Source organism: Lepidochelys olivacea (assembly GCF_965140295.1).
Source record: "Lepidochelys olivacea isolate rLepOli2 genome assembly, chromosome: 15".
Lineage (NCBI taxonomy): Eukaryota > Metazoa > Chordata > Testudines > Cheloniidae > Lepidochelys > Lepidochelys olivacea.
Window position 1 is genome coordinate 28,757,004 of NC_140425.1, and position 27,275 is coordinate 28,784,278.

Below are 27,275 nucleotides of genomic sequence, written 5' to 3' on the forward strand. Positions count from 1 at the left end.
TTTGGAAGACAGTATTAACCAAGAAAATAATAGTTTAAACAAACAAAATATATTTAAATTAACTAGTCACCATTTCATTCATTTCTTTTTTAGACTCTCAAACAATGACCTGATAAAACAACTTGATCCAGTTGCCATCACTAATTTCTATGATTCATGCTAAAAATGGGTAAGAAAATTAGAAAATGTATTAAAAAAATTAAGAAATTGGGGTGTTTTTTTTAGACATACACATTCTAAAACTCTAGTATAGGCAAAGCAAGTTGATCTTTATCCGTGCTGGCTGGTGGAGAGGAAGCCCGTGGGGGAGGAACAGACATGTGCTAAAGCACAACTTGCCTCATCTACACTAGAGTTTTAGAACATATAGGTAGAACGTATTTGTGAACAAGATCTCAACCCCCACCACCACCTTTTTATCCTAGTCAAACTTTAAGTGGACTGAGATGGACCAGATGGTGTGTTCCTGTGGAAGAGGGCTCTGAAGTTAGATTCTGAGCAACCGACACTGGATCCATAGTTCACTCAACTCCACAAGAAATGTAGAGAGGAGAGAAAGGGTGCCTCATATCCCTTTAACAACATGCACTGGCTGGAACTTTGTTGAGTGACTCTGAAGATGACCACATCGAGTCTTCTCAGTCAAAGGCAGGGCTTGGGGGGATACAGGGTCTTTCAGACAATTAGTGTAAAGAAAAGGAACAATAAGAATCTAAGTTAGTATTTATCTTAACAGTAATTACAACGCTGTCTACGCAACAACTCCCTGCTTTTGGGAGTGAAAGATTTAAGGTGGTTGGATTTCAAGTTACTGCATGAGACTGTATCTAACACAGTGCAGAGAACTGTCAAAGAAAATAAACCTAGAGTATTTAGGTATACTACACTGCTGAAGCTGTGAACACTTCCCCAGTTGCAAAATGCCACTTCAGTTAATAAGACAAGGAGTACTTGTGGCACCTTAGAGACTAACCAATTTATTTGAGCATAAGCTTTCGTGAGCTATAGCTCACTTCATCGGATGCATACAGTATGCACCCAATGAAGTGAGCTGTAGCTCACGAAAGCTTATGCTCAAATAAATTGGTTAGTCTCTAAGGTGCCACAAGTACTCCTTTTCTTTTTGCGAATACAGACTAACACGGCTGTTACTCTGAAACTTCAGTTAACGTGCATCAGTCATGTATAGCAACAGCTATGTTACTTGGCAACATGCTGAAGGTGAGCTCAAGGCCAGCGAGGACCAGAGTTAAAGTAGTCCCTCACTGCCCTAGCAGCTGGTGAAAACAGGCTCATAGCATTTATTATAGAAAGAGCTTTTATTTTAAGCCCTGTGTGATGCAACCTGCAGAGGCTGCCTCAATACCGCCTCTGCAGTTTGCAAACTGTTGGTCTAAGCAACTCCATAGCATGAACTATGCAGGTGACTTCACACCAGACACAACACCCTATATTTGTCCCTTTGGAATTAGTCTGTTACTGGCAAACCACCACAGTTGAAACACAAAACCTTGTTTGTGATGGAAAGAAATCCCAAATAAAGTTTTTGGTTCACCTTTTCTCTTCCTCAAGCTGGTTGAGAAGCTCCACTTTTTCCCTATCAGCAGCTTCGACCATAGCCCGCAACTGGTCCATTTTTGCTTCCATTTCCAGTACATGCTAATTAGCAGCAATGACATAGAATTTAGAAAGTAAAAAGATTAGGCAAGTCAATATTTACTTGAAGAAATTTAAACAGGGTTCTATTTAAGTGTGAAGAAAGCCATATGGTTTGCAGGAAAGTCAAAATGGACAGTCAACTATTCTGCATGGAAGTTTAAATGGAAAGATTAAGAACAAAATACTTATAGCATGGTAAAATGATAACCCAGGGGTCAGGCACACAATAACCATTTAACAATACACCAACAACATAAGCCGCAAGGGAAGGTGTGGTATAATAGGGATTATTTAGAAGGAATTAGATGAAATATGAAAAGCAAAATCTAGGCTAAATATCAGACTAAGGCTTCCTGAAGTGAGATCTGTCACATAAGAGCTATCTTATTGGGTCAGACCACTATTCATTTTGCCCAGTATACTGTCTCTGACAGTGGCATGTACCAGAGCTTCAGGGGCACTGTATAGAACAGGGTAATTAAGGTGTAATCCACGGTTGTCTTCCACTCCCAGCTTCTGGCAGTCAGAGGTTTAGTGTTGCACTGACCATGGGGTTGCATCCCTGACCATCTGAGCTAATAGCCATTCCTGGACCATTCTTCCATTAACTTATCCAGTTCTTTTTTGAACCCAGTTATACTTCTGGTCATTACAACATCCCATAGCAATGAGCTTCACAGGTTAGTTGTGTAAAGTACTTCCTCTTGTTTGTACCAAACCCACTGCATATTAACTTTCATCCGATGACCCCTGGTTTTTGTATTGTGTGAAGGGGTAAATAATACTTGTCTATTCACATTTTCCATATTATCATGACTTTAGAGATCTCTATCATGTCCCCCCTTAGTCATCTCTTTTCTAAAATGAACAGTCCTAATCTTTTTGGTCTCTCCTTGTATAGAAGCAGTTCCATACCCCGATCATCTTTGTTGCTATTCTCTGAACCTTTTCCGGTTTCTCTATATCCTTTTTGAGATAGGGTAACCAAAACTGGACGCAGTATCCCAGGTGTAAGCGGATCATGGATTTATATAGTGGCAGTATGATATTTTCAGTCTTATTTTCTATCCCTCTCCTAATAGTTCCTAACGTTCTGTTAGCCTTTTTGACTGCTGCTAAGCACTGAGCAGAAGTTTTCAGAGAACTACCCACAGTGATTCCACGATCTCTTTCTTGGGTTGTAACAGCTAATTTAGAGCCCACTGCAGTATAAATACAGTTGGGATTATTTTTCTTCCATTATGCATTACTTAGCATTTATCAATGTTGAATTTCATTTAATTACATATGGAATGGTCTCTCAAGGAATGTGGTGGAAACATCAGCATTTGGGATGTGTAAAAATAGACCGGATGAAGGAATAAAATTTGTACTTTACATGGAATAATCTAGCAATGGCCACTTAGGGAATGGACGAGATAGCACCAAATAGGTAGCTTCTGTCTCTAGTCTACAATCTGGAAATGATTGTTAACAATATTTATTGTGAGCTTCTTAATTAAGATGTTATTGCCTAAGAAAGATTGTTTCCAATGTGTAATTTTAATAACAAATGTTTAGAGCGCCGCCTACCCAACTGCTCAAGGCACTGTACAATGTTTAACAGTGGTTTTAAAATACCACCTCTTAACATTCAGAATGAACTATAAACATAACTTCTTTAAAAGTCTCAACTTCACCATCCCAGGAACCTCTAAGAAGAGCAGTGGCTGCAAACAAGACTTAATTTTAAAACAGTGCCCATTACTCCCAGACTTGTCCAATCAAATAATAAAACCTAGTGTGCGAAGTTGGCTGTCCTACAATCATTATGTCAAAAGAGCAGCATTATTTGTTACCTGATCATGTCCATCTCGAGCCAATGCCAGCTCTTGCTCTATTTCCCCTACATGACTTGTTGCTTTAGCAACCTCAGCCCTCTCCAGGTCCCTCTCTGCCAGAAGCTGTTCAATATGCTGCTGCTTCTCCTTCAGAGCTTCCTGGAGAGCGGTGGTGCCAGAAATTTTCCTTGCATATCGGGAAGATGTTTCTGTTAACTTCAAAAAAGCAAATACATTAAAAACCTCATTATCAAATAAAAAGGAAGGATATAATCTTATTGTACAAGCATTTTGGGTGCTAGCTAAGCAGATGTTGTTTATACCTGACTGCAGCTCCTCCCACACTTTATACATCAAAACCAATGAGAGGGGAAAAGAATTTATTTCCTGTTTTGAGAATTAATTTCAAATTAGTTGCTCTGGAAGTTAATAAGGGACATGACTGTGCATCAAGACTGTTATGGGGCAATCAGCAGATGGTATATAGGACACTGAAGAGTTCAAATGAAAACAGAAGGCTGGCCTCAGTCTAAGATGGGTTCTGTAGACTCAGTTGAAGGTTAGCTTGTTAGGTTGCTGCTAAGCACCTTTTTTCATAAGCCCTGGCTAGATATAAAAATGTCCTCATAGTAAAATTAGACATTCTTCCCTTATATATGGAGTCCTAATCTTGGGTCACTTTCTGCAATCTAAGAACATTTTAGGTTTCCAAATGGATTGTGAAAAGCCTTCCCCATGAAGTCCCATTGCCACCTTTTGTGTCTATGAAAGATGGATAAATATTCCGAGTAAAATTCTGCTGTCTTCATTTGAGACAGTCTCCCATTGAAGCCAACGGGGATTTTCCTTGACTAAAAGGGAAAGTTCTGCAATCCTTGTCACTATCAGTACATTCTGAAGAAGTATAATTGATATCTGATAGGAATCACTCTGAGGATTTGAGCTGAACTAATAGTTTTTGGAAAGAACCACTTTGGCATGACTAAAATTAAGGGTATAAAGATAAATGAATCTATCTGCAAAATGTAATCTCTCTCAAATGAGACTAAAGCTTTGCTTGATCAAGTGTGCCCATTGTTCCACTTAATGGAATTGGCTGTTACAATGATCAGTGAGAATTTAGTGTGCCCCTATCCTCCATTTTGTCAAAACTTTTTGCACTGGGAGGGAAAGTGGCAGAACTGAAAGTACAAGAATTGCTACTAATGAGTAATAGTTATTGAACAAGTTGTGGGTGCAGCAAGTATAGAGGTCGTAAATTTGTTATAATATGTAACAATTGACCTGAAACCTAGAAATTCAAACTTTCTTCCCAGGTCTTAAACTATAGATAGCATTTTTGATCCTACTTCCTGCAGTTCCTATCAAAATCTCGATTATTCAAAATCACAACCTTGCTTTCTGGGTAGATTAGTTTTAAACAGTATCACAGCAGTTGTGACCAAGAGCGGGAACATGTCTCTTTCATGGTCTTTCCAAAGATTGGACAATTGTCCCATATCATATTTATGTACCAAACTTTAAAAAATGAACATAAATATAGAATATATTAGGTCAAATTAGTACTATGTTAAAATTAATCTCAACACCATACTTTGCAGTTTCTACTCTTTAGAAGCTCACAGAGTTAAAAATTAATTAGGAAAAGAAAGAGGCTTCTTATCAGCAAAGGCAGATGTTGGATTTCCACATTACACACAACCATCTCTCCAATGGAACAAGAGAAAGATATTGCATTTTGGCCTGGCTGAGGCTTCTCATATTATGTTTAGTCAGACACAAGTTCATCTCTGGAAGCTTTAGTGTGAGCCAAGTCTGCAAACGTTAACGTAGCTTTAGCAGAGAAGCAGCCCTGGAAAAATGGACAACTTTCTACAACGTGGATCCCAGAATAGATTGATGCCCTTCATTTTGCTGGTAGCATAAGCCCCTTTCTTACTGCAAAAACCTCAGTTAGTTTGAGTTAACTGTTATATATATAAAGATAAATGTACAAACATTTATCTGTTCTTCAGGGCTAGCTAAGATTTCCTACATGCATGCTTTGAGTGAAAAACAAAAGAGCACAATGAAATATATTATGCTCTTCCCAAGAACTGGTCTATCCTCAGTTTACATAAGTAAACCACAGGCATGTGCCATATTGGTTCCCGTTTGGAAGTGTAAAGCATGCAATAGAAAAAGAACCTTACTAGTCCTGTACGGCTTGGCTTGCTGCTTACTGATGATGCCACAGAACTGAGAGAACTCAGGGAAGATGCACTTGGACTGCGTTTCAGAGCTGATGGCGTTGCAACCACTTTTCTCACAGTTGCCTTGGCTTTAGCTGGTGTGGTTGACGGAAATCCAATCTTGGTAACTTTGTGGACTGGTGCAAACAAGCCATATTTTGGCTGACACTGAAAATACCTTTAGAAAAAGCAAAATCAGATGAGGGCATTAAATAGATTAAGGCTGCAGAGAATCACCTTTTTATGTACAGTATGGCAACTTCTAAGGAATTCCACATCAACACCCTAAACAAGGGAAAGGGGCTGCTGGTATTAAGGCTGCTTAGCACTTTTCATTATAAAATTCTTACAACCTCTTTTCTGAGAAGCATTAACACTTCACTTGCAGAAAACTCAACAGTTAGAAAGCCCTTGGCCTACAGAAATTCCATTCAGGTTTAGCAGAGTTAAATCTCCACTTCCCTTCTGTCACATGCATTCTCCAAGCAAACAGAGAGAAAAGGAAACTTTTCAAGACCCTCTGCTAGCTGCACTAAATTAATTATCCTTATTTGTATTGTGCAACACCTAGAGACCGCTGTCAGGGATCAGGGCATCACTGTGCCAGACTTTGTATGCACAAACAACACAGAAGGTCTCCATCCCAAAGACCTTACAGACTAAGTAAACATTAATATGGAGGTTTTGAAAGATATATAAAACCAAGATTTAAACTCCAAGCAATTTTGTGTTAGTAAAGGTTATTATTATAGGATTATAAACTAACCTTGTTCCAGCCACTGCTCCGTCATTCTTTCCCAGAGGCTCATCTAATTCTACTCCACACCACTCTCCTTTAGCAAAGTCAGTTTCCCCCAGAAAACGTACTACTCCAGCTTTGGTGCCACCAACCTGAAGGGGGTGGGGGAGGGAGAAAGCGTAATAATTTTTACTGAGTTTCCAAACTAAAACATCAAATCAGGTGCTAAATATTTTTACATAATTTCATAAACACTCCGCAAATTAAGGATTAAATATGATTCAACCAGTAACTATTTAGAAATGTTTACTCTATCTTTACTACTGCTTCTATTTTAACATGTTGAGTGTGTCTTTGGAACCACAACCATGACTGAATAAGACTAAAAATATATTTACCACTACCCAGTGCAGATGTGGGGAATTGATAGCATTGGAACCTGGGTTATAGCCAATTTCAGATGATCTGATGGTCCCTTCTGGCCTTAAACTCTATTTCTCTAAATTAAGTTTTTCCTGCACCTATTTAGAATGATTTATTATTGTAAGTTTTTTTATTATTGTAAGTCCACTTTTACGCATCTGATGAAGTGAGCTGTAGCTCATGAAAGCTTATGCTCAAATAAATTGGTTAGTCTCTAAGGTGCCACAAGTACTCCTTTTCTTTTTGTGAATACAGACTAACACAGCTGCTACTCTGAAACCTATTGTAAGTTTGTGAGGGAAGGAGAGGAGACACCACAGCACTTTAGCTTCCTCATTGGAATAATTCAGATTAGCTAAATACTACAATTATTCATACATTTAAAGGAAATATAAAGCATGAGGCTTGGCAGGTTTGCAAATGGAAGCACCTGTTTTAATTGGTGTAGGGAGAAAAAGCACTTTCCAGGCGTTTTCTTCAGTATGTACTCCTGACCAGTGTATCCTAAATCATTCACTTTGCCTAAAAGTGTTGGGAGACCTTTCCAGACACCGTGATGGTGCTCTACTCACCTACAGCACACCCCTACAAGACATAGCTTCACCACTAAGAGAGGTAAGGAGGGACGAGAGAAGAAATTAAGTGAAGATTCAAGATGGGTTCAGTGTGACTGACCATCTACTGCTGGGACAAGCCCAGCACAGCAGGAGTCTTGCAGGTCAGGGTAACAGTGTGTTGTGGCCTCCCTGTGAGAAAATCTGTGCAGCTCCTGCCTCCAGTACTATACGTTTCATATGCACCAAATGTCAACCAAAACTACTTTTTCAAGAGGTTCCCTCACACATCAAGGACATTTTTGGGCACTTTTTTTTGTATTTGCCATTCCCAGCACACCCTGCAGTGGAAAGAAAACTGTACCGTGACAAGAAACTTAAAATGACCTGCCAAGACAAAAAAAAAATGGGTTTGTATCACTTCTCTTATTTATTATGTTCAAAAGCCTGATCTAGATTTTAAAATACAGCTTTTTACATTAGCAATTCAGGCCTCGTTCACTTCATTTTCCTGAGAAACTCTCAGGATGACTAGAGCACTAATAGCTTCGTGACATCATAGATAGGAAGGAAGTGAAACCTGACTGAGAGGGGAAGTGATTTTTATTTAAACTGTTTTATTTTTATTTACACCTATTTATCTGAGAAACATGAATTCTCCTTAAAGATTCAACACTCCTTCAATTAATGACAGAGAAAGCTCCTAATATGCATATCAGGAACCTCCAATAAAACAGGGAAGTTCAGAATTGGCCCTCCTATTTCTAAAATGAGAAAACAAGCAGAAAAGTGCCTTTCTGGTGGTCTTTATACCTGCTAAAGGAGGCAGACCTGTGTTTTCCCCCTTCACAGGTCACTTTTCGTAACATTTAATCTGCAGAGTATCTTTGTGTCTTTGCTTTTATGCTGGAATAGTAAGTCATTTTTACCCTGGGGGAATAAAAACACTTTATATTTACAGCTAACATATAAATATACTACTAGGAAAATGTTTGGTATCTGGTGTTTCTGGTATAGAAAAGACAGTGTTTGTCTTCATTCGTAAAAGAGCAACAAGAAAAAAAAAACAAAACAAACACTAAGTTGACAGACCGGAAGTCAAGTGGGATCCCAACACCTTTTTTACATTCCAGTCTAACTATCATGCTTCGTATTCAGTATTTCATTGGAAGAACTATCCCTGAATCCAAATTTGTTCCCTCCTCCCTCAAATCATCCACTTTTTTTCCAAGGGCTAAACAGCAAACACACATCCGTAACCTGTTCTCAAAATAAAAGCTAAAAGGAACACAAAAAACCCCCCCAAAAAACAAAACAAAACAGAAAATGAAGCTGCAAAGTCCATGCCAGACTCGTCACACTGCCCTCATCCCACACCCTGTGTGCTTTAAACCAAGTGTACTTTAAACCAGGATGCAACCAAGAGTGTTAGAGAACTAAAAAACTATCCTTCAAGCTCTTGTCAAATATCCATCCATCTATTTCTAACCCCACTGAAATATCTGAGATTTCACCAAATCTTAGATTTTACAGAAATACTGGCCCTAAATCTCTAGTATAAATCTGATTTTATTGCAGATTTCTAGTCTTGCATAGAAGCTATATATCTGCCTGAAATAATAATTTAAAGTTAGTTCTTTAGATACCATGTGTTAAGTGCTCAGCATTTACATAAAATTATGAACAATTTTAAAATAGGTAAGTAGAAAACAAAATGCAGAGGAACAGTTAACTGTTAAAGGCAGTCTTTGTGTTAGCCTCAGGAGAGTGATATAATTCATGGTCACCTGGTTGAAATAGGGACATTTTTGTAAGGGAACAGTAAAAGGACCCCATTCATCCTGGATCATCCTGGAGAATAGCCATGTGGCAGGGGGAGGAGTGAAGGGATCATCCCAGAGAATAGCCATGCGGTGGGGTGGGGGGAGGTGTATGCTGCACATCCACCCGAAAACCAGAGCCCCTCCTTTTAAATGTGAAACCCAACCCATTGCTTGCTATGGGAAAGGATGGCGCTGCAGTTTGAAACCATTCCCACATGTTATGCGTAAGAAGCCAACCCTGCATACCCTGTGCCTTACCATGGCTGCCTGGAAACCGAATTCTGTTGCCCAGCCGTGTGTGATGTGTCACCATACCGGCAGGTGCTCAATATAAAAGGCAAAATGCGACCTTGCACCCAAAGCACATGTGCTGTCTGCTGTGAATTGCTCAATTCACTGTCAAAGAGTCTCCCTTTTGTTCTCAGAAATGTATCATCTTAAATTTTACTATCCCTTTTTATCTCTCTCGCCCAGGTGCATATGTTTCTACGCTCCCCTTATCATCTCTGTCCCTGAGGTTATCGCAGATTAGAAAGCCAAAAAAAACGCACCCGCGATGACATGGTTTTCCGAGCTCGTGCAGTCCTCCCACACTGATAGGGAACAGCTTAATGCATGGAGGCATTCAGTGTTAGAGGCCAGGAAAGCATTAAGTGAGCATGAAGAGCAGAGGCAGGAGGCGATGCTGAGGCTAATGGGGGAGCAAACGGCCATGTTGAAGCATCTGGTGGAGCTGCAGGAAAGCCAACAGGAGCACAGACCCCAGCTGCATCCATTGTATAACCAACCACCTGACCTTCTCCCCAAGTTCCATATCCTCCTCACCCAGATGCCCAAGAATGCGGGGTCGGGGGAAGGCTCCGGGCACCCAGCCACTGCACTCCAGAGGATGTCCCAAGCAACAGAAGGCTGTCATTCAAACAGTGATTTGTAGTGTGGCTATAAAAAGCAATGTGGCCTTGTCCTTCCCTCCTCCCCCACCCCACCCCACCCAGGTTACCTTGTCAGTTATCTCATTTTTTTTTAAATTAATAAAGAAAAAATGCATGGTTTCAAAACAAAGTTACTTTATTTTGAAGGGGGGAGGGAGGGTGGTTTGGTTACAGGGAATTAAAATCAACCAAGGGGGGTGGGTTTGCATCAAGGAGAAAAACACACACAACGGTCACACCGTAGCCTGGCCAGTCATGAAACTGGTTTTCAAAGCCTCTCTGATGTGCAGTGCGCCTAGCTGTGCTCTTCTAATTGCCCTGGTGTCTGGCTGCTCAAAATCAGATGCCAGGTGATTTGCATCAACCTCCCACCCTGCCATAAACATCTCCCCCTTACTCTCACAGATATTATGGAGCACACAGCAAGCAGCAATAACAATGGGAATGTTGGTTGCGCAGAGGTCTGACTTAGTCAGCAAACAGTGCCAGCGAGCTTTTAAACGTCCAAAGGCACATTCTACCACCATTCTGCACTTGCTCAGCCTATAGGTGAGCTGCTCCTTACTACTGTCCAGGCTGCCTGTGTATGGCTTCATGAGCCATGGGAGCAAGGGGTAGGCTGGGTCCCCAAGAATATCTATTGGCATCCCCAATGGAAATTTTGTGGTCTGGGAAGTAAGTCCCTTGCAGCTGCTCGAACAGCCTGGAGTTCCTAAATATGCGAGCATCACTGCACCTTTCCCAGCCATCCTATGTTGATGTCGGTGAAACATCCCTTGTGATCCACCAGTGCTTGCAGCACACTGAGAAGTACCCCTTGCAGTTTATGTTGGCAAGGTGGTCCAGTGCCAAGATGGGGATATGCGTTCCGTCTATCGCCCCATCACAGTTAAGGAACCCCATTGCAGCAAAGCCATCCACTATGACCTGCGCATTTCCCAGAGTCACTACCCTTGATAGCTGAACGTCAGTGATTGCATTGGCTATTTGGATCACAGCAGCCCCCACGGTAGACTTGCCCACTCCAAATTGATTCCCCACTGACTGGTAGCAGTCAGGCGTTGCAATCTTCCACAGGGCTATTGCCATTCGCTTCTCAACTGCCAGGGCAGTTCTCATCTTGGTATTCCTGTGCTTCAGGGTGGGGGAAAGCAACTCACAGAGTTCCAGGAAAGTGGCCTTAAGCATGCGAAAGTTTCGCAGCCACCGTGAATCATCCCATACCTGCAACACTATGAGATCCCACCAGTCTGTGCTTGTTTTCCTGGCCCAGAATCGGCGTTCCACGGTATCAACCCCACTGCCGCCATGATGTCCCAATATCCACAGCCCATGCTTTCAGGAACCTCTGTGTCCATGTCCTCATCAAAATCCTCCTCATGCTGGCGTCTTTTAGCCCGGTTCTGCATATACTCCAGGATAATGCGCAAGGTGTTTACAATGCTCACAACAGCAGTGGTGACTGTGAGCTGAGCGGGCTCCATGCTTGCCGTGGTACGGCATCTGCAGGAGAGCAGAGTTGCAGCGGAAGCGGTGGATGATGATGGTTAGCAGCACCCAGGAGGATGAGAATGGATCTCTCAAGCTGCAGGAGAGCAAGGTTGAAGCGGAGGATGACGACGGTTAGCAGACTTACTACAACGTCTGCCGACAGCAGCACCCAGGACACAACAGCCGTGGTGACGGTGAGCTGAGCTGAGCGAGCTCAATGCTTGCCATGGTAGGGTGTCTGCACGGAAAAAAGGCGCGAAACAATTGCCTGCCGTTGCTTTCATGGAGGGAGGGGCAACTGATGACATGTACCCAAAACCACCTGCAACCATGTTTTTGCCCCATCAGGCATTGGGAGCTTAACCCAGAATTCCAATGGCTGGCGGAGCCTGCGTGAATTGTAGGATAGCTACCCACAGCGCACTGCTCCGTAAGTTGATGCTAGCCATGGTAGTGAGGACGCACTCTGCCAACTTAATGCTCTTAGTGTGGACATACGCAATCGATTGTATAAAACTGATTTCTAAAAATCTACTTCTTAGTGGGACAATCTGAGTTGCAACTGGATGATACACAAGCCCTAGGGGCTTGTCTACACATAAGTTGCAGCACTTTACCTATACAGGTATAGTTAAAGTGCTAGAAACCTCCTACTGTGGATGTAATTATACCAGCATAAACACTTTTATACCAGTGCAATTTATACTGGTATAACTGGGTCCACAATGTGGCTTTTACTGGTGTAACTATTTCAGTAAAAAAAAAAAAAATCACACCCCTAACCAAAATGCCTATACAGGTAAAACTTTTCAAATATAGACCAGGCCTTAGTGTCATATGGCTAAATTGCAAGTCATCCTGCTATTAAAATACTCCTTGCCAATATTAACATTGAATGCAATTTACTACAGCCATTAAAATATGGGAAAGGAATTGCTGGAGAAGTATATCAAAAACCTGTGCAGCATACATGATTTGTTGTATTTGGAGGCATGCTTATTTCGCAATGGGGCATAAATGACTAAGTAAACAAATGCCTTGTACAAGAGTTTTAAAAAGTTAAATGAATAATAGGGCAACAATACAATGTGATGAAGACAGCTACTCTGTGACCTTCATTCACACTGAGGCAGGTCACTAAATAATTGAACAGCGAAGAGAAGACCTGCCAAATATTTTTAGCTGATCGTCATTCTCAACATATTCAAGATAGATAATATAAAATAGTAATGAACTAATGTGGCTAATATAGACTACGGGCCTTTGTGGGATGGGAAATTCAGTTTGGGGACCCAGCTGGGGTTTTACTGAAAATGTGGGGAAAAAATAGTGATTAAACAGAACTTGTCATAAATTCTAAGACTACATAAATTTACCCCAATGTGATGTTAAGGAAAGAAAGATGTTCGTCTCTAGTTTAGAAGCATTCATTTCAAAAAGTTCCTGAAGAAAGCAGGTGGGTGTGAGTGAAGCAAACTATGCAAATAGACATATTTATATAATTCTGAATTTCTAAACAGGGGGAGGAGTGGAGTGTGGTAGTATACTACCGCAGTGGCTACATTCAAGGATCACATTCATCCTTTTTACCACAGCATCACACTGGGAGCTCATGTTCAGTAGCTTGTCCACCATGACTTCAATATCCTTTTCAGGGTCACTGCTTTCCAAGATACAGTTCTCCCATTCTGTAGGTATGGCGAGCAATCCAGATCTCTCTTTCTGACTGCCCTGTCATCATGACTAACCACTCTGTCAATCTTTGTATCATCTGCAAATGTTATCAGCAGTAATTTCGTATTTACTTCCAGATCATTGCTGAAAGTGTTGAACAGAATTGGCCCTAGTACCAACCCTGTAAACCACCAATAGAAAACACCCCATTTGATAATTCTCCATTGACAACTATTTTTTGAAAGGTCAGTTAGGCCAGTCTTAATCCATTTAACATGTGCTTTATTGATATTGTATTGTGATAATATTTTAATCAGAAGGTTGTACAGTACAAAGTGAAACACCTTATAAAAATCTAAATATATAACATCGATGACGTTACCTTTATCTACCAAACTTGTAATCTCATCAGAGAACAAAATCAGATTTGACCAGACCTATCTTTCATAAAACTATGTTGACCACCATTAATAACATTCCTATCCTTTAAGACTTCTTCAACTGAATTCCATATCAACTGTTCCATTATTTTGCCCAGATTGATGTCAGGCTAACTGGTCTATAGTTAACCAGGTCATCCTGCTTGCCCTTTTTTGAATATTGGCACAACACTAGCACTTTTTGCTTGATTAGTTGCCTGAAGTATCTGCTAAAGAACTTGAGCCCATAGTTTAGCTTGCTTAAAAAACAAAAAACAAAACAAAAACTCCTGATAACGTGGCTTTCATCAACCTGTAAAACTACATGGGAATCCAAATGTCAGTAACTGAAGGCATTCCATAGAATTGCAGAAGAGGAAATTGTTTGGAAAAAGCTTGGACTAATTCCATGGTGCAGAAGATTCATACAAATTTACCACTGCAGAAGTATAAAGCTCCAATGTAAGACAAAGAAGAAGCGCTGTCTGAGCCATCCAATATGTAAACTAGCAAAACCAAGTCCAAATTGTTCTGACTGTTCCCTGGACATTCTACCCCTTGGAGAAAAAATATCCACTTCCCCCGTCCCCACCAAAAAAAAAGTTTAGGGCTCTATACAGAAACAAATTTAAAGTATCAACAGGTGCATATAAGAGGTTAATTGCTTATATGGCTTAATTGTCATTCCATCTTGGTGTCTCACATTTAATTTAAAATTAACCAACCGAACACCTTGCTGTGCCAATAATTAAAAAGGCAAAGTAAATGCGTGGGCCTATCTTTAAGCAGATTAGAAGGAAGACATCTTGCCCTAATGTGTGTTCAAAGGCAACACTAAAAGTACAATGATATTTTACATAGACAATCACCAGGGTTATGGGCAAAGTCCAGTTTAGTTTTGTTTATTCCCAACTGAACGTCATCTGACTTGCTGATTGCAATGATCTCGTGTACTTAAAATCTAGTAAATACATGGGGTATGGTTATAAAATGTAACAATTGCAAAACCACTAATCTCTACAAATTCAGTTCTTGCAATCTGTACATAAGGCAGTTAACTTTTTTCCATGCCATTATTTCTTCTAACAAGCCTTTTGTTGTTAAACTAGCATAGAATGCCAAGAAGTAGGAAATATGGATTCATACTGCAGTTAAGCAAGCTACAGCCAAAGAGAAGAATCTGCGTTAGCGGTGCAATGTGCTAAAAAATATTTTGGGGGGAGTTAAGCCATCTCTTATATAGGGCACTCTGGTCCAGAGGAACATATTTAGCTTAAAATTAGAAACACATGAATTTAAAGCACAATGCTTATACAGTGATACAAATCTGAGAACTACGCTGTGGATGTCATGGCAGAATTTGGCCCTTGGGTAATACAGTAGATATAGAACAATACCCTTCACCCCAAAACAGTATCCAAAACATATATTAATTTAGCTTTGAACCTTGCCCACACATCTTTAACAATCGGAAGTCTGCAAGATCCATGTTTTCATTAAAAATAAAATAAAATAAAAAAAATAAATAAATCCCTAACTAGCTCTGCGGAAGCATCAAGTATTCTCTCTCTCTCTCAGGTGCTCGGCTGGCTGAATCTTGCTCAGGGTCTAACTGATCATCATATGTGGGATCGGGATTGGCAGAGACCTCAAGCTGGGGGAGGGGGGAAGGGTTGCCCATAGTTCTCTGACAGGTTCACCTGATTTCAAGGGACAAAATTGACAAGCAAGCACGTTCCCTTATTAATTCATGTCCATTATCTCACTGTAAGGAAGTAACTTGCAACAAGCAATTTACAGTGAGCAATAAGATAAAATGAGAGAAGATCAGATTTCACTGAGTCCACACAAGGTGAACACCCTCTTATAAAAAGGCCACATCAGCATATGCCTGCAAATCTAGATTGTAATGATTTGTGACCATATGGATGCAAGCCCAAGTTGCAGCTTTACCACTCATCTGCAGAAGCATCAGATTTGTTAGACCATGATAAAGCTGTAACTCTGGTTAAATGAATGAAGGAACTTTAATCCCTTGAGAAGGTTAATTTGATAAGAGATTGTTGAATAGAGCATCTAACTCATCCAGGAATAGGCCAGACTTAGATACTTATTTTTCTCTGAGTTTTGAAAGAGTAAGAAAAAGTGAAGTAGATGTATCTGAATTTAGAGAGACCTCTAAACACACCCACCCAGCTCAAACCATATTGCTAGTTTTGCATTTACCTTTTGGGAAAAGGATGGAGGGATTATTTCCAAAAATGTGATCATATTAATTCAATTTTATTAATTTTATCCGCCTGGAAAGTGCTATATTCCTCAAGAGAGGAATCTCCAAAATTATTTTCTCATTAATATTGTTATTACAATAAGATACCTTCATGGAAAAAATACATAAGAGATAGAAAAGGAGTACTTGTGGCACCTTAGAGACTAACCAATTTATTTGAGCATAAGCTTGAAGTGAGCTATAGCTCACTATAGCTCACTTCAAGCTTATGCTCAAATAAATTGGTTAGTCTCTAAGGTGCCACAAGTACTCCTTTTCTTTTTGCGAATACAGACTAACACTATCTCTTATAACAGGTTTCAGAGTAACAGCCATATCACTTATTTTATGGATCAAATAGAAAGTACTTGCAGTACCACTGCAAATAATCTCTCATTTTCAGTTGGTTTCACAGCCTTCCTACTCTTAAAAAAGAGCTACGCTGTACCAACAATACAATTATGATGTTGTGGTCTAATGAAACAGAAGGTGCCACTAATTAACTTTTCAAAAGGCAAATACTCAGATTTATTTTCTATTTTGCAATAATCCCAAAATATGGGCTACCTATCGTTATTACTTTTTCCTCTTTGAATACCACTGCTAATTCGCATCCAGATTCTGGAATTTACTTTAGATGTAAAATGCTGTCTTGATTATGTTATGTTCTACCTGAATTAAAGGTTCCATTTGGTTTCTTAACTATTTATCGAAAAGTTAGACACTAGTACAATAAATAAGATCAGAATTAAAAGGAGTCATACCAAAATCACCAACTTTTATTAACATCACTTTAGTTTTCCAGTATTTAATAAATACTCAAAAACTAGTATGTTGTATTTCCTTTGGCTGGCTAGAAATTTGGACGATTATTGCAATTTCCTTAAGACAACTAGGCAGCTAACCACAGACTTGCTGGGTCTCGCTCCCCTAGATCCTGGCTTATCAGGACCTCAAAAGGATTTCAAGCACATCTAAAGAAACCATGGACAGCAAGGAGCTGAGAGGATGATATACTATGGGGCGTCTCCCCCTTTAATTTCTAAATTACTCTGAACATTAGTGTCAGAAAGGAAAAAAAATGAATTATAATAGCTTATTTTTCCAGTTGTGATGTTTGCTTCTAGTGTTAATGATCTGGAGTCCACCCCGCTCAAACAAAAGGGAAAAAAATGCTGTTGGCTCCTGAAACAAACAGATTTTCCTACAGCTCTTATTATCCATGAGAACACAACTTGGCTGAGACTCTGCATGCCCTGAAGTATTGGCTGTCTGTTTGGGTATTCGTGGAACCTTTTATGTGGGGACAAGATGTTCTCTGCCCACTGAAAAAGCAAGCCTCCAGTCTTTTCCAATTCTGAGTTTTGCTTCTTGTGCTCCTTGTTCATACAGGTAAGCCACAGTTATGTTATTCAACATGAACTTGATGTGAGGTGTCTCGGGTGAGGTTGCACTGTCAACATAGCTAGGCCATCTCCTCAAAATTCTACCAGACTGATGCAGTAGCATTTCTCTTCCTTTGACAAGCCCTGTCTCCCAGTGCGTGCCCCAAACACTTACACTCCCGTCATCACTATCCTTCTTAATAGGCACTGAGATAAGATCCTTCAGGGCTCCCTTCTCTGTATGACTGATGTATGATGGAAGCTACTTCTATGACTAGATCTATATTTGTTTTGGACAGAGATTAGTATCCTAATAGAAGTATTTGGGAGAGCTGAATATAGCAACATGCAATGTTATGAAGTTCTACTCCAAAGCTAATACACAAAAAACTGTTGTGAAACAATTAATGTACTTGAAACAAGACCACAGAAGAAGAAACTAACTTATAAAACTGTCTTCCACCCACAGGCACATTTTTTACCAGTGCATACATCAGAGACCATGGACAAAACCTTAACTGTCTCCTCAAATGCTCCTTATGCCTAACTGCTTTTACTAAACTTCCCCTCCCAACATTGTTGGTTGTAATGTTAAGATGGGGTAATTTGGTAATGCTGGTGTTGAAAGGCTAGTAATGCTAGAGGGCAGAGTTAAGGTTGTGATGTGAGTCAGTGGTATGTAGTAGTGGCAATGAAGGAAGAGACAGTAGGTATCAGAAAATGGGTTAAACTTTTCATTTTCTTGCTTCCGTGTTAAGTATGTTGTAGGGGAAAGAGCTCTTAACTGCGTCACAACAAAAAGTGATATATATATTAGTTTTTACATGTATTTAATATGTAAATGATTTAGACATGGCTTATACAACATCTCTCAGCAGCTGCATATAAAGCCTTCCCCACTGTAGGAGAAAATCCGATTGATGAGCATAGCAGCTGATGGATAAAGTTGTGTGCATGTCAGAGAACATTTATATGTCAGCTACCGATTCTGCTTACGTTTTCAGTTCAAACAATGTGTGTGTGTGTGTGTGTGTGTGTATTAAAAAATCAGTCAACAAAAAGGTCAGTCTGCCAACGATGAATTGCAGACAGACCAATTTCAAACAATGTCCATTAAATATGTATTTTTAAAAAATCAAATAAACATTACATAGAAAATACAAAGAACATAAAAAGTATCAAATTTCACAGTGAAGGGCCACCTGCATGTAAACAGAAATGTATGCCCCATTTTAAATCCATTTCAGAATGCAATCTTAACTAATCAGCTGCAACCCACACCTCTACAAAATAAGATTGCCATTTTGAATTTCCCTCAGCTGAGTTTACTTATTTTTGTACTATAGAAACCAAATTGGAGATTTAAATGTATTGTTTGGGATGACATCAGCAGAGCAGAGTCTAGCATATAGAACACAGATTAGTCCAAGAAGTTAGATTTAAAAACAACACACACACACCACTGATGCAAATGTTGAAGCTCAGCTATAAAAGACCCACACACATTTAAAAAAAAAAAAAACAGAAAAATGTATTGATTATTTAACTTCTATATTTTACCTCAGCATGATGTACTTTGTTGTAATTTATTAATTATTTGCATTACAGTACTCTGTAGGGCCCAATCAAAGATCACGGTCCCATTGTGCTTGGCACTGTACAAAAGAAAGTCACTACCACAGAGAACTCACAATCTACAAGTCTGACAAGACAACAGGAAGATGAAAGGCAAACCAAGGATCAGGAAGGATGAGGTAGTGGTAAAATGAGCATAACAAGAAGCAGTCTCAACTCGCCACCTGCCTACTCAATGTCAGACTGCAGTGTTCAGTATGTATAATGGCAGAGGAGAGTCTTGACGACGACAAGTGGTGGCTATGCACATTTTGATAAGAAGCTTTTCTCCCTTGCATTGGGGCAGCATGGGGGAGGTCAGAAAGGTCCTTGAGAGAGAAGTGGACTAAGTCAGTGGCTCTCAACCTTTCCAGATTACTGTACCCCTTTTCAGGAGTCTGATTTGTCTTGCGTACTTCCAAGTTTCATCTCACTTTAAAAATTACTTGCTTATAAAATGAGACACAAAAATACAAAAGTGTCACAGCACGCTGTTACTGAAAAATTGCTTACTTTCTCATTTTTACCAATTAAATACGTCAATTGGAATATAAATATTGTACTTTTACATTTCAGTGCATAGTATATAGAACAGTATAAACAAGTCACTGTCTGTATGAAATTTTAGTTTATACTGATTTAACTAATGCTTTTTACATAGCCTGTTGTAAAACCAGGCATATATCTAGATAAGTTGATGTACCTCCTGGAAGACCTCTGCGTACCCACAGCGGTAAGCGTACCCCTGGTTGAGAACCACTGCACTAATGAATGGGCAATGAAGGCTGGCAGTGTTGGAGAAGCGAAGGCAGGAGTCAACCTCCTGATAAAGTCAGAGCTGATAGATGGGGAAGGAGGGTTAAATGGTGGATCTTTAATTTTTTATTAACACAGCAAAAACAAAAGCTCCTCAGCTTCACTCTGCCAGTGAATCAAGCCTCACCTCTCACTTCATATTACTCTTTTGCACCTTCTTCCATTCTGCCCATATGCTTAGAGCTCCCTTTCTATTCTGGCATGCCTAGCAACCACCCCCCTCCTGTCAAATTCCCCCTGAAAATTCCCTCCCTACCCTCCTCCATGAAGTGCAAACATATTAATCTATGTCTGCAAAATGCTATCACCGTCCCATCATATATTTCAAGATGAAACATATAGGAATACAGACTGTGTGATCGGTCTAATTAGACTGCAAGCTCCTCAGGCAATGACTTAGAGCACCAACGAACTAGATTGTCAGTGTTTAAGTAGCTAAGACTAGCAGAGAGATATTCTTTATAAAGATCTCTCTCTCTCTCTCTCACACACACACACACACACACACACACTTTTTAAAAATGCATGAGATAATAAAGATACCCCTAATTCCTTTTTAGTCACTACTAAACTTTGGGGAATTGGACTAGTAGCTCACCATTCACTTGATACACTGAATAATCTCCTAGAAATTGTATCCTTGTTTGTCAACCCACCTTTTCATCACAGAGTCATTACTTTTATTGTATCACCACAAACAAAACAATAACATCCATGCAATTTTTTTGACAAGATTTTCACAGCATGTTCAGACATGCTGATTGTGCCAGTAATACAAATTCCTGTCCTGTCTTAGCTAATGGAAATTTAAACATAAGATGCCTCTTCATTTGCTATACTTTAAATACTAAAAGGTACAGCAAGCTATACCTCCTGCTCCAAGAGTGATTAATACAAGGGACACACTCAATAGTTCAGACCCAAATGGTTGTAAGTCTGGTGGGGTTTACCCTTCAAATATTAATTCAATTTTATTTTAAATCCACCACTTTGGTGCTTAGAAGCCTTTAAAAATGTCCTGTAAGAACATAATTCCAGTTCTGTGGGGCCTTCCCACAACCAAAGTTTGGTGCTCACATCCAGCAGCTGAACACCACTTCCACAACTCTGAACATCTTTCTCCAGGAGTCTTCTGTGACACAGACGCACATCAAAGAGGTTATCAAAAAAGGTACCAGGTTCTATTGCACTGGACTAAGCTAAGGCCAAAAATCAATACACAGCATTTTAAAGCTTTAAAATGGTCATTTCAAGTAAGAAAACTTGAAGCTATTTTAAAAAATAAAAATCACAACTGTGATACAGAAGTTTTCTGTTCTGAAGCTTATGAAGGGCATCCAACTAAACTCACAGATCAGTGGCAGAACAGCTAATCCTCAGGTGATGGCTGGTCTTAAAAGACTGCTTCTGTTGCTGCCTGTCATAACTAATGGGAGCCATTAAGCATTCTACTGTTGAGAAGCTTGCTGCAGACATTGGGCCCTGAATGACTAAAAGAAAGATTGGACGAAAATCTCTGACAAGTCTGCAGTTTGTAGTTAGCACTATTGTACTGCTTAAAATTAGAGCAAGATGAAGAAAATATAAATAGCTTGTTAAAGCATGATTAAGGGTTTTACTGAATGCTGGCAAAGCACAATAGAATGAAAGCTGCAAAACCAGCCTCTGTTCTGCATTAGTATTTCGGAGATCTCCACACAGGGTGCAGAAATTCTACACCATATGTTCGTGATACTCTGGCATAATGGGATGAGCTAAAGTAGAGAGCTGTAGCAGCTTTACTTAGCCCAGTAGTCAAAACTCAGAAAACAACACTGAAATTAATGTTAATTTTGAAGATTTCAGTTAAAAATCAGTATTTCTGAAATTACAGATGGATGTTGATAAGTGGCATCATTATGTAACAGCAGCAGCAGCATAGGACTCTAATGTATGATTATAAATCAATATGAAAGCGAGATGGAAATTGATTTAGTAGGCCATAAAAAGAAACAGTAGCAAATTATATATATTAATCAAAAATGGAAACTGGAGACTAGTATCTGTATTACCCAAGCCATGGCATAGAACAAATCTGCAGCTTTACAGCTGACACTGTGCTATACTGCACAGCCATCTGAATCATACATCCCTGGCATGGTGGAATTGTGGTGCTCCTGCTCCAACAGCACAGACCCGCACTGTACAAGCTAAGGAGAATATTCAATACCTGTTAGTAGTGTAGGGCCCATATGACACACAGGTTCTGATTCCATGCAGTAGTGGGCAGTGATCATCCCCACCCCACCACCATGGACCACCTTTGTATTTGAATCTGGATTATAGTTTAACACTAATTAACAAAAAATAGATTTAAACAATATCAAAAGTTATAGGTTGTTAGATTGAAATGAGATATGGGGATGAACTCATACCCAAACTTACCAAAACTCGATCTCCAATTTTGAGTTCTCTTTCTCCTTTCTTTACAGACCCAGCTTCAGAGAGGTTTGATATAGATTCACTTGCAGTTTTTGAAAGATTACTAATTTGAGTAGGAGTGGAGTGTTCCTTGCCTGCTGGTGGAGAAGTCTTTTGAGGAATTCCTGTAGGGGGAGCTGCTGCAGGAGGAGAAGATACCATACTAACAGCTGATGTGGAGGTTGGTGACGTAGCTCTAGAAGCATTAGCTGTCTGTGTACCATTGGCTTCATCTTCTGCCAGCACTTTTCTTGTCAGCTTTGATGGCCTTGTAAATATTCCCCGTGAAGGTTCACACTGGAAATATCGAACTCCAGCTACAGAGCCATCATTCTTGCCAATGGGTTCATCTAAGACAATCCCTGCCCACTGTCCTGGAGCAAACTGCGTTTCTCCAAGAAACTGAATAAAGCCAGGTTTGTTTCCATTGACCCAAACACGCTCCCCAACTCTGAAGTCATCCACAAAGTCATCATGTGCCTCCGAGGTGGGTGTGCTTGACGGCTTTTCACTGGACACTGCTTTTTCTGCTGGAACTGGAGCCAAACACAACAAGGAAGCAATATCAGTTAAAACACATTTATATTCCAGTATGCATCATGAGCTTGTTTCCATTAAAAAATATCCAGTATGTAACTCTGAAGGAAGAAAGTAAACATGTATTTTTTTACTACTATATTGAGATTGCAGTATTCTCACATTTTCTTAACCAGTTTAAGGAATTAACAACTAAACAGCCTTTGATCCAGTCTTGCAATGTTTTAATGAAAATTTACCAGCCCTGCACAAAATCCACTTGCCCACCTTTACCATTATGACGACAAAATGTTCTACTTACTCTTCAAGAAAAATTGCTTGCCCCAGAACTCTGAATTGGGCTTAAGCATATTCTGAATATGTACCAAATTGTTCCATTATAAACATATCAGAACTGGATAACTGAAAATTGCATTTTGGTGCTGGGATTGTCCAAGGTATCCAAGATCTGACTTCCCGCAGAAACTGGATGCCTGACTTCCTTAGGTGCCTTTGAACATCGCAGTCTGTATTTCTATTGTGAATTTAATTTGAACATCTCAAGATGCTTTACACTCTTCAGCAAGTTCCAGAGTAGCAGCCGTGTTAGCCTGTATCTGCAAAAAGAAAAGGAGGACTTGTGGCACCTTAGAGACTAACAAATTTATTTGATCCGATGAATTTAGCTGTAGCTCACGAAAGCTTATGCTCAAATAAATTTGTTAGTCTCTAAGGTGCCACAAGTCCTCCTACTCTTTAGCAAGTTAAGTCTAACCCTCCACTGAGGTAGTATTAGCCTCAGTTGATAGGAGAGGAAACAGAGGTACAAAAAAAGCTTGAACCTACAGGAAGTCCATAGAGTCAGGCCTAGAATCCATGGAGTCTGACTCCCAGGCCTATGCTTTAACCATAAGCTCATTACTCTCCTTTGGACCATTTAAAAATGGGATACATTTAATAATCATCAGCTTCATTTTTTGAGCTGCTTGACTAGATGGTCAATTTGGCAAAAATTGCTGCTTTGAGAAGATGAGAGCTTTGGGCCTCAAGACTTTACAATATATGTATGGATACAGAAATGAATGTTTGTTTCTAAGACTCTAAAGTACCAGCATATTTTACTCAGTAGCTGGAACTTTCTGAAAGATCAAAAATAATAATACACAATACCACGGCACTAAATTTAAATTTACGAGCTAGAATGTAAAACTGTATATTACTGTCAAAAAGGCTTGAAGCCTTTTATTATGTCATGATCACTTTAAGAGATTACTGTACTGAGGGGCAAATAAACAGCAGTTGGCTATACTGGCAAGCACATACCTCAGACCTCACATAACCAATAATATGCCACATAATGACATGTCAGCTGCATTCCAGGTATCCTTAATTTGTTATGAGTGATCCGCTCACAATTCACAAGTCTGGAAGCGCGGCACACTCCGAAATAGAATGCTCTTCCTTAGAACGATCAAGTCTTTGAACATTATATCACTAGGTAAATGCAGTAACATTCAAGGAAATAAACTAATCCTTTAAGTTTTTTAAAATGCATTTTTCTTATGAACTCAGAATTATGCCCAGTTTGTAAATTCAGATTTTACTGTGTACTGAAGACATCAGTTCAGTTAGACCAGATATATAAGAATTCAACCGCAACCTTCAGATTAGTTTTTGTTAGAAGAAAGGATACTTAAGAAAAAAGTGTTAAGATGTTAAAATCTTCATTACCAGCAGCAACAGATGCAGATGTTTTCAATGCTGTACTTCCAGGCTTGCTGATCTTGGTAGGAGCCTTAAGCCCACTTGGTTTTAACATACTCATCTTTCTTATGTCGTCGATGTTTATGCCCTTTGTCCGTAGTAACTATCTTTTCCCAAACATGGATGCAGTATGTGCTTCTATGTTTTCTGCCTTTGGGTTAAGCCTGTATATAAAAACGTTAGAGACAACATAAAATACATTTTAAATCCTACAGAATAAAAAATTTGTAAAGAAATTGCTGTACAGAAAGTACAGTACAATAAAAGTCCCATACAACTACAACACGAATATTCTCAGAGGGAGTCAGGCACTTCCCACGTTTTAGAAGACTATTTCCTACTGAAAGAAATCAAGTCTGAAGCTAAAGCATTGAGACAATTCACGACATTAAACACTGCTGTGTTCAGCTTGAGCTTTAAACTAAAGAGCTATTTTAAGAATGAAAAACAAAGCCCTTAACAGCATTACTAACACCACCAAGCACAGATGTAATCATTCTATGCCCCGTACAGTTTTAAGTCAAGTATTTTTAAAGTGTTGCAACAGCCCAGTGAAAACAAATTTAGACTAGCAAGAGAGCTAACTGCAAGTCAGTAAGGGACTTAGGACAAACAGAAAGCTTTTTAAAATGATTTGAACTGAAAAGCTAAGATGGATCAGCAGAGTCTGTTAGACTCAGAGAGCTAACAAGTAAACACCCACCTCAGTTCTCTTGGAATCCAGCATTTAGAATCATGAGACCCATTAGCTCATCATAAAAGTCCCCAATACAGTGCCCCAGCTCCAATCCTTTGGAACCAGAGTCAGGAGGAAGAGGAATTAGGTTGCTGGGATAAAGAGCAGCTCTGACTCAGAGACCAGCTATAGGTTTCCCAAGGAGACATGCCATGAGATTTTTGCTCTAAGAGAAGGAAGGCATCTTTTCTCCTGACTACAAAAGCTTTAGAATTTGCTTCCTTCAAATATAATTTGAATTTAAAGCCTGTGTTTTGGTTTTCTTCTTTAAAACTACACACTGTTCTACAGTCAACATACCTTGGATATACACTAAATTTTACAAAGGCAGCATTTAAGTTAATAGCATTTTGGTTAAAGAAACACTGACAGGGCAGTGATGACAAATTACTATTAAAATTGCACTAGGGAGCTGAACAAAAGCTTGGGGGAAAAGGTTAGAAGAAATTTAGATATGTAGAAATCACACTCTACTTGTTCAACTATTTTCTCAGAGCATGACAAGCAGGAACTGAAAGGTGGGTCCTGACCCTACTATTTACTTGGCTATGTACACACTACAGCTTATGTCGGTATAAGGTATGTCACTCAGGGGTGTGAGTAAGCCGCCACCCCACCCCAAGTGATGTAAGTTACACCGACCTAATCACCAATGTGGACAGCATAATGTTGGCGGGAGAGCTTCTGCCATCCGCTTAAAATGTCTGCATCAGTGCAGCTGTGCCATTGTAAGCTCTGTAGTGTAGCCATAGCCTTAGCGTCTTGTACTAAGTAATCTTAGTGTACACAGGGCAGACGCTTGCGGCTTTTAGTTCTCCCAGTTCAAGTACTACCAACACCCGGGCCTGCAATTTTGGCATACGATAAATCCTGAAGCAGTAATGAAGGAGAAAAGGAGTACTAGTGGCACCTTAGAGACTAACAAATTTATTTGAGCATAAGCTTTCGTGAGCTACGCGAAATTCATTCTACAGCACTGAAGACTAAGGAGGGACAACATCAATGTCTTTTACCTACCAAAGTAAATTTTACTCTTCATGTATTATTAATGGACAGCATGCTAGAGCTGCTGAAAATCAATTCACTATGAAACAAAAAAAGTATCAGTCATGCTGCCTTGCAGACTTTGTGACTAAGTGAAGCATTCTTGTACTATTTCAAGGTCAGCCGTGCCAAATTCAAACCATGTTCTTATAGCTATGCTAAAAATTTACACTTTACTAACAAGCTGTAATTACCACCTCTGATGTTTGGCGCTTAAGTTATGCACATAAATAAGAAAATTCTGAGGTTGCTAAAAGTAACATTCTTCATCAAGTGATCCTAGAAACTATGTCTCCAACCCCTTCGTTAGAGTTATGACTAAATGAAGAGAAAGTCTCTGGGGCTATTCTTTTAGTAAATCACCCATGAATCTTAAACTTGAGCTTTCACATGCATGAACAACAGAAAAGAGCCCTCTGAAATCAAAGCAGACAGACAGTCATGACAAATACAGACTAAGCTGTGAAAGAACAGGAAGGCATACATTTTATAAACAAGAATAACTAAAGCAGGGGTGGCCAACCTGAACCTAAGAAGGAGCCAGAATTTACCAATGTACATTGCCAAAGAGCCATAGTACTACATCAGGTTTCAGAGTAACAGCCGTGTTAGTCTGTATTCGCAAAAAGAAAAGGAGTACTTGTGGCACCTTAGAGACTAACCAATTTATCTGAGCATGAGCTTTCGTGAGCTACAGCTCACTTCATCGGATGCATGCCGTGGAAACTGCAGCAGACTTTATATACACACAGAGAATATGAAACAATACCTCCTCCCACCCCACTGTCCTGCTGGTAATAGCTTATCTAAAGTGATCATCAGGTGGGCCATTTCCAGCACAAATCCAGGTTCTCTCACCCTCCGCCCCCCACACAAATTCACTCTCCTGCTGGTGATAGCCCATCC

The 27,275-nt window shown here is 39.7% G+C and overlaps 1 protein-coding gene across 5 annotated transcripts in view; it reads right to left on the minus strand.

Annotated features, from left to right (window-relative positions):
• CLIP1 (CAP-Gly domain containing linker protein 1) overlaps positions 1 to 27,275 on the minus strand; it is a 113,031-nt gene that overhangs the window by 50,318 nt on the left and 35,438 nt on the right. For all 5 annotated transcript variants that reach the window (XM_084649466.1, XM_084649470.1, XM_084649468.1 and 2 more), the window contains exons 2-7: positions 24,557 to 24,753; positions 22,274 to 22,845; positions 6,477 to 6,601; positions 5,672 to 5,888; positions 3,498 to 3,695; positions 1,556 to 1,659 (exon numbers count right to left, since the gene is read on the minus strand). In XM_084649466.1, the coding sequence (XP_084505592.1) occupies positions 1,556 to 1,659; positions 3,498 to 3,695; positions 5,672 to 5,888; positions 6,477 to 6,601; positions 22,274 to 22,845; positions 24,557 to 24,650 (1,310 nt within the window). In that variant the 5' untranslated portion in view covers positions 24,651 to 24,753. The remainder of the gene's footprint in view (positions 1 to 1,555; positions 1,660 to 3,497; positions 3,696 to 5,671; positions 5,889 to 6,476; positions 6,602 to 22,273; positions 22,846 to 24,556; positions 24,754 to 27,275) is intronic.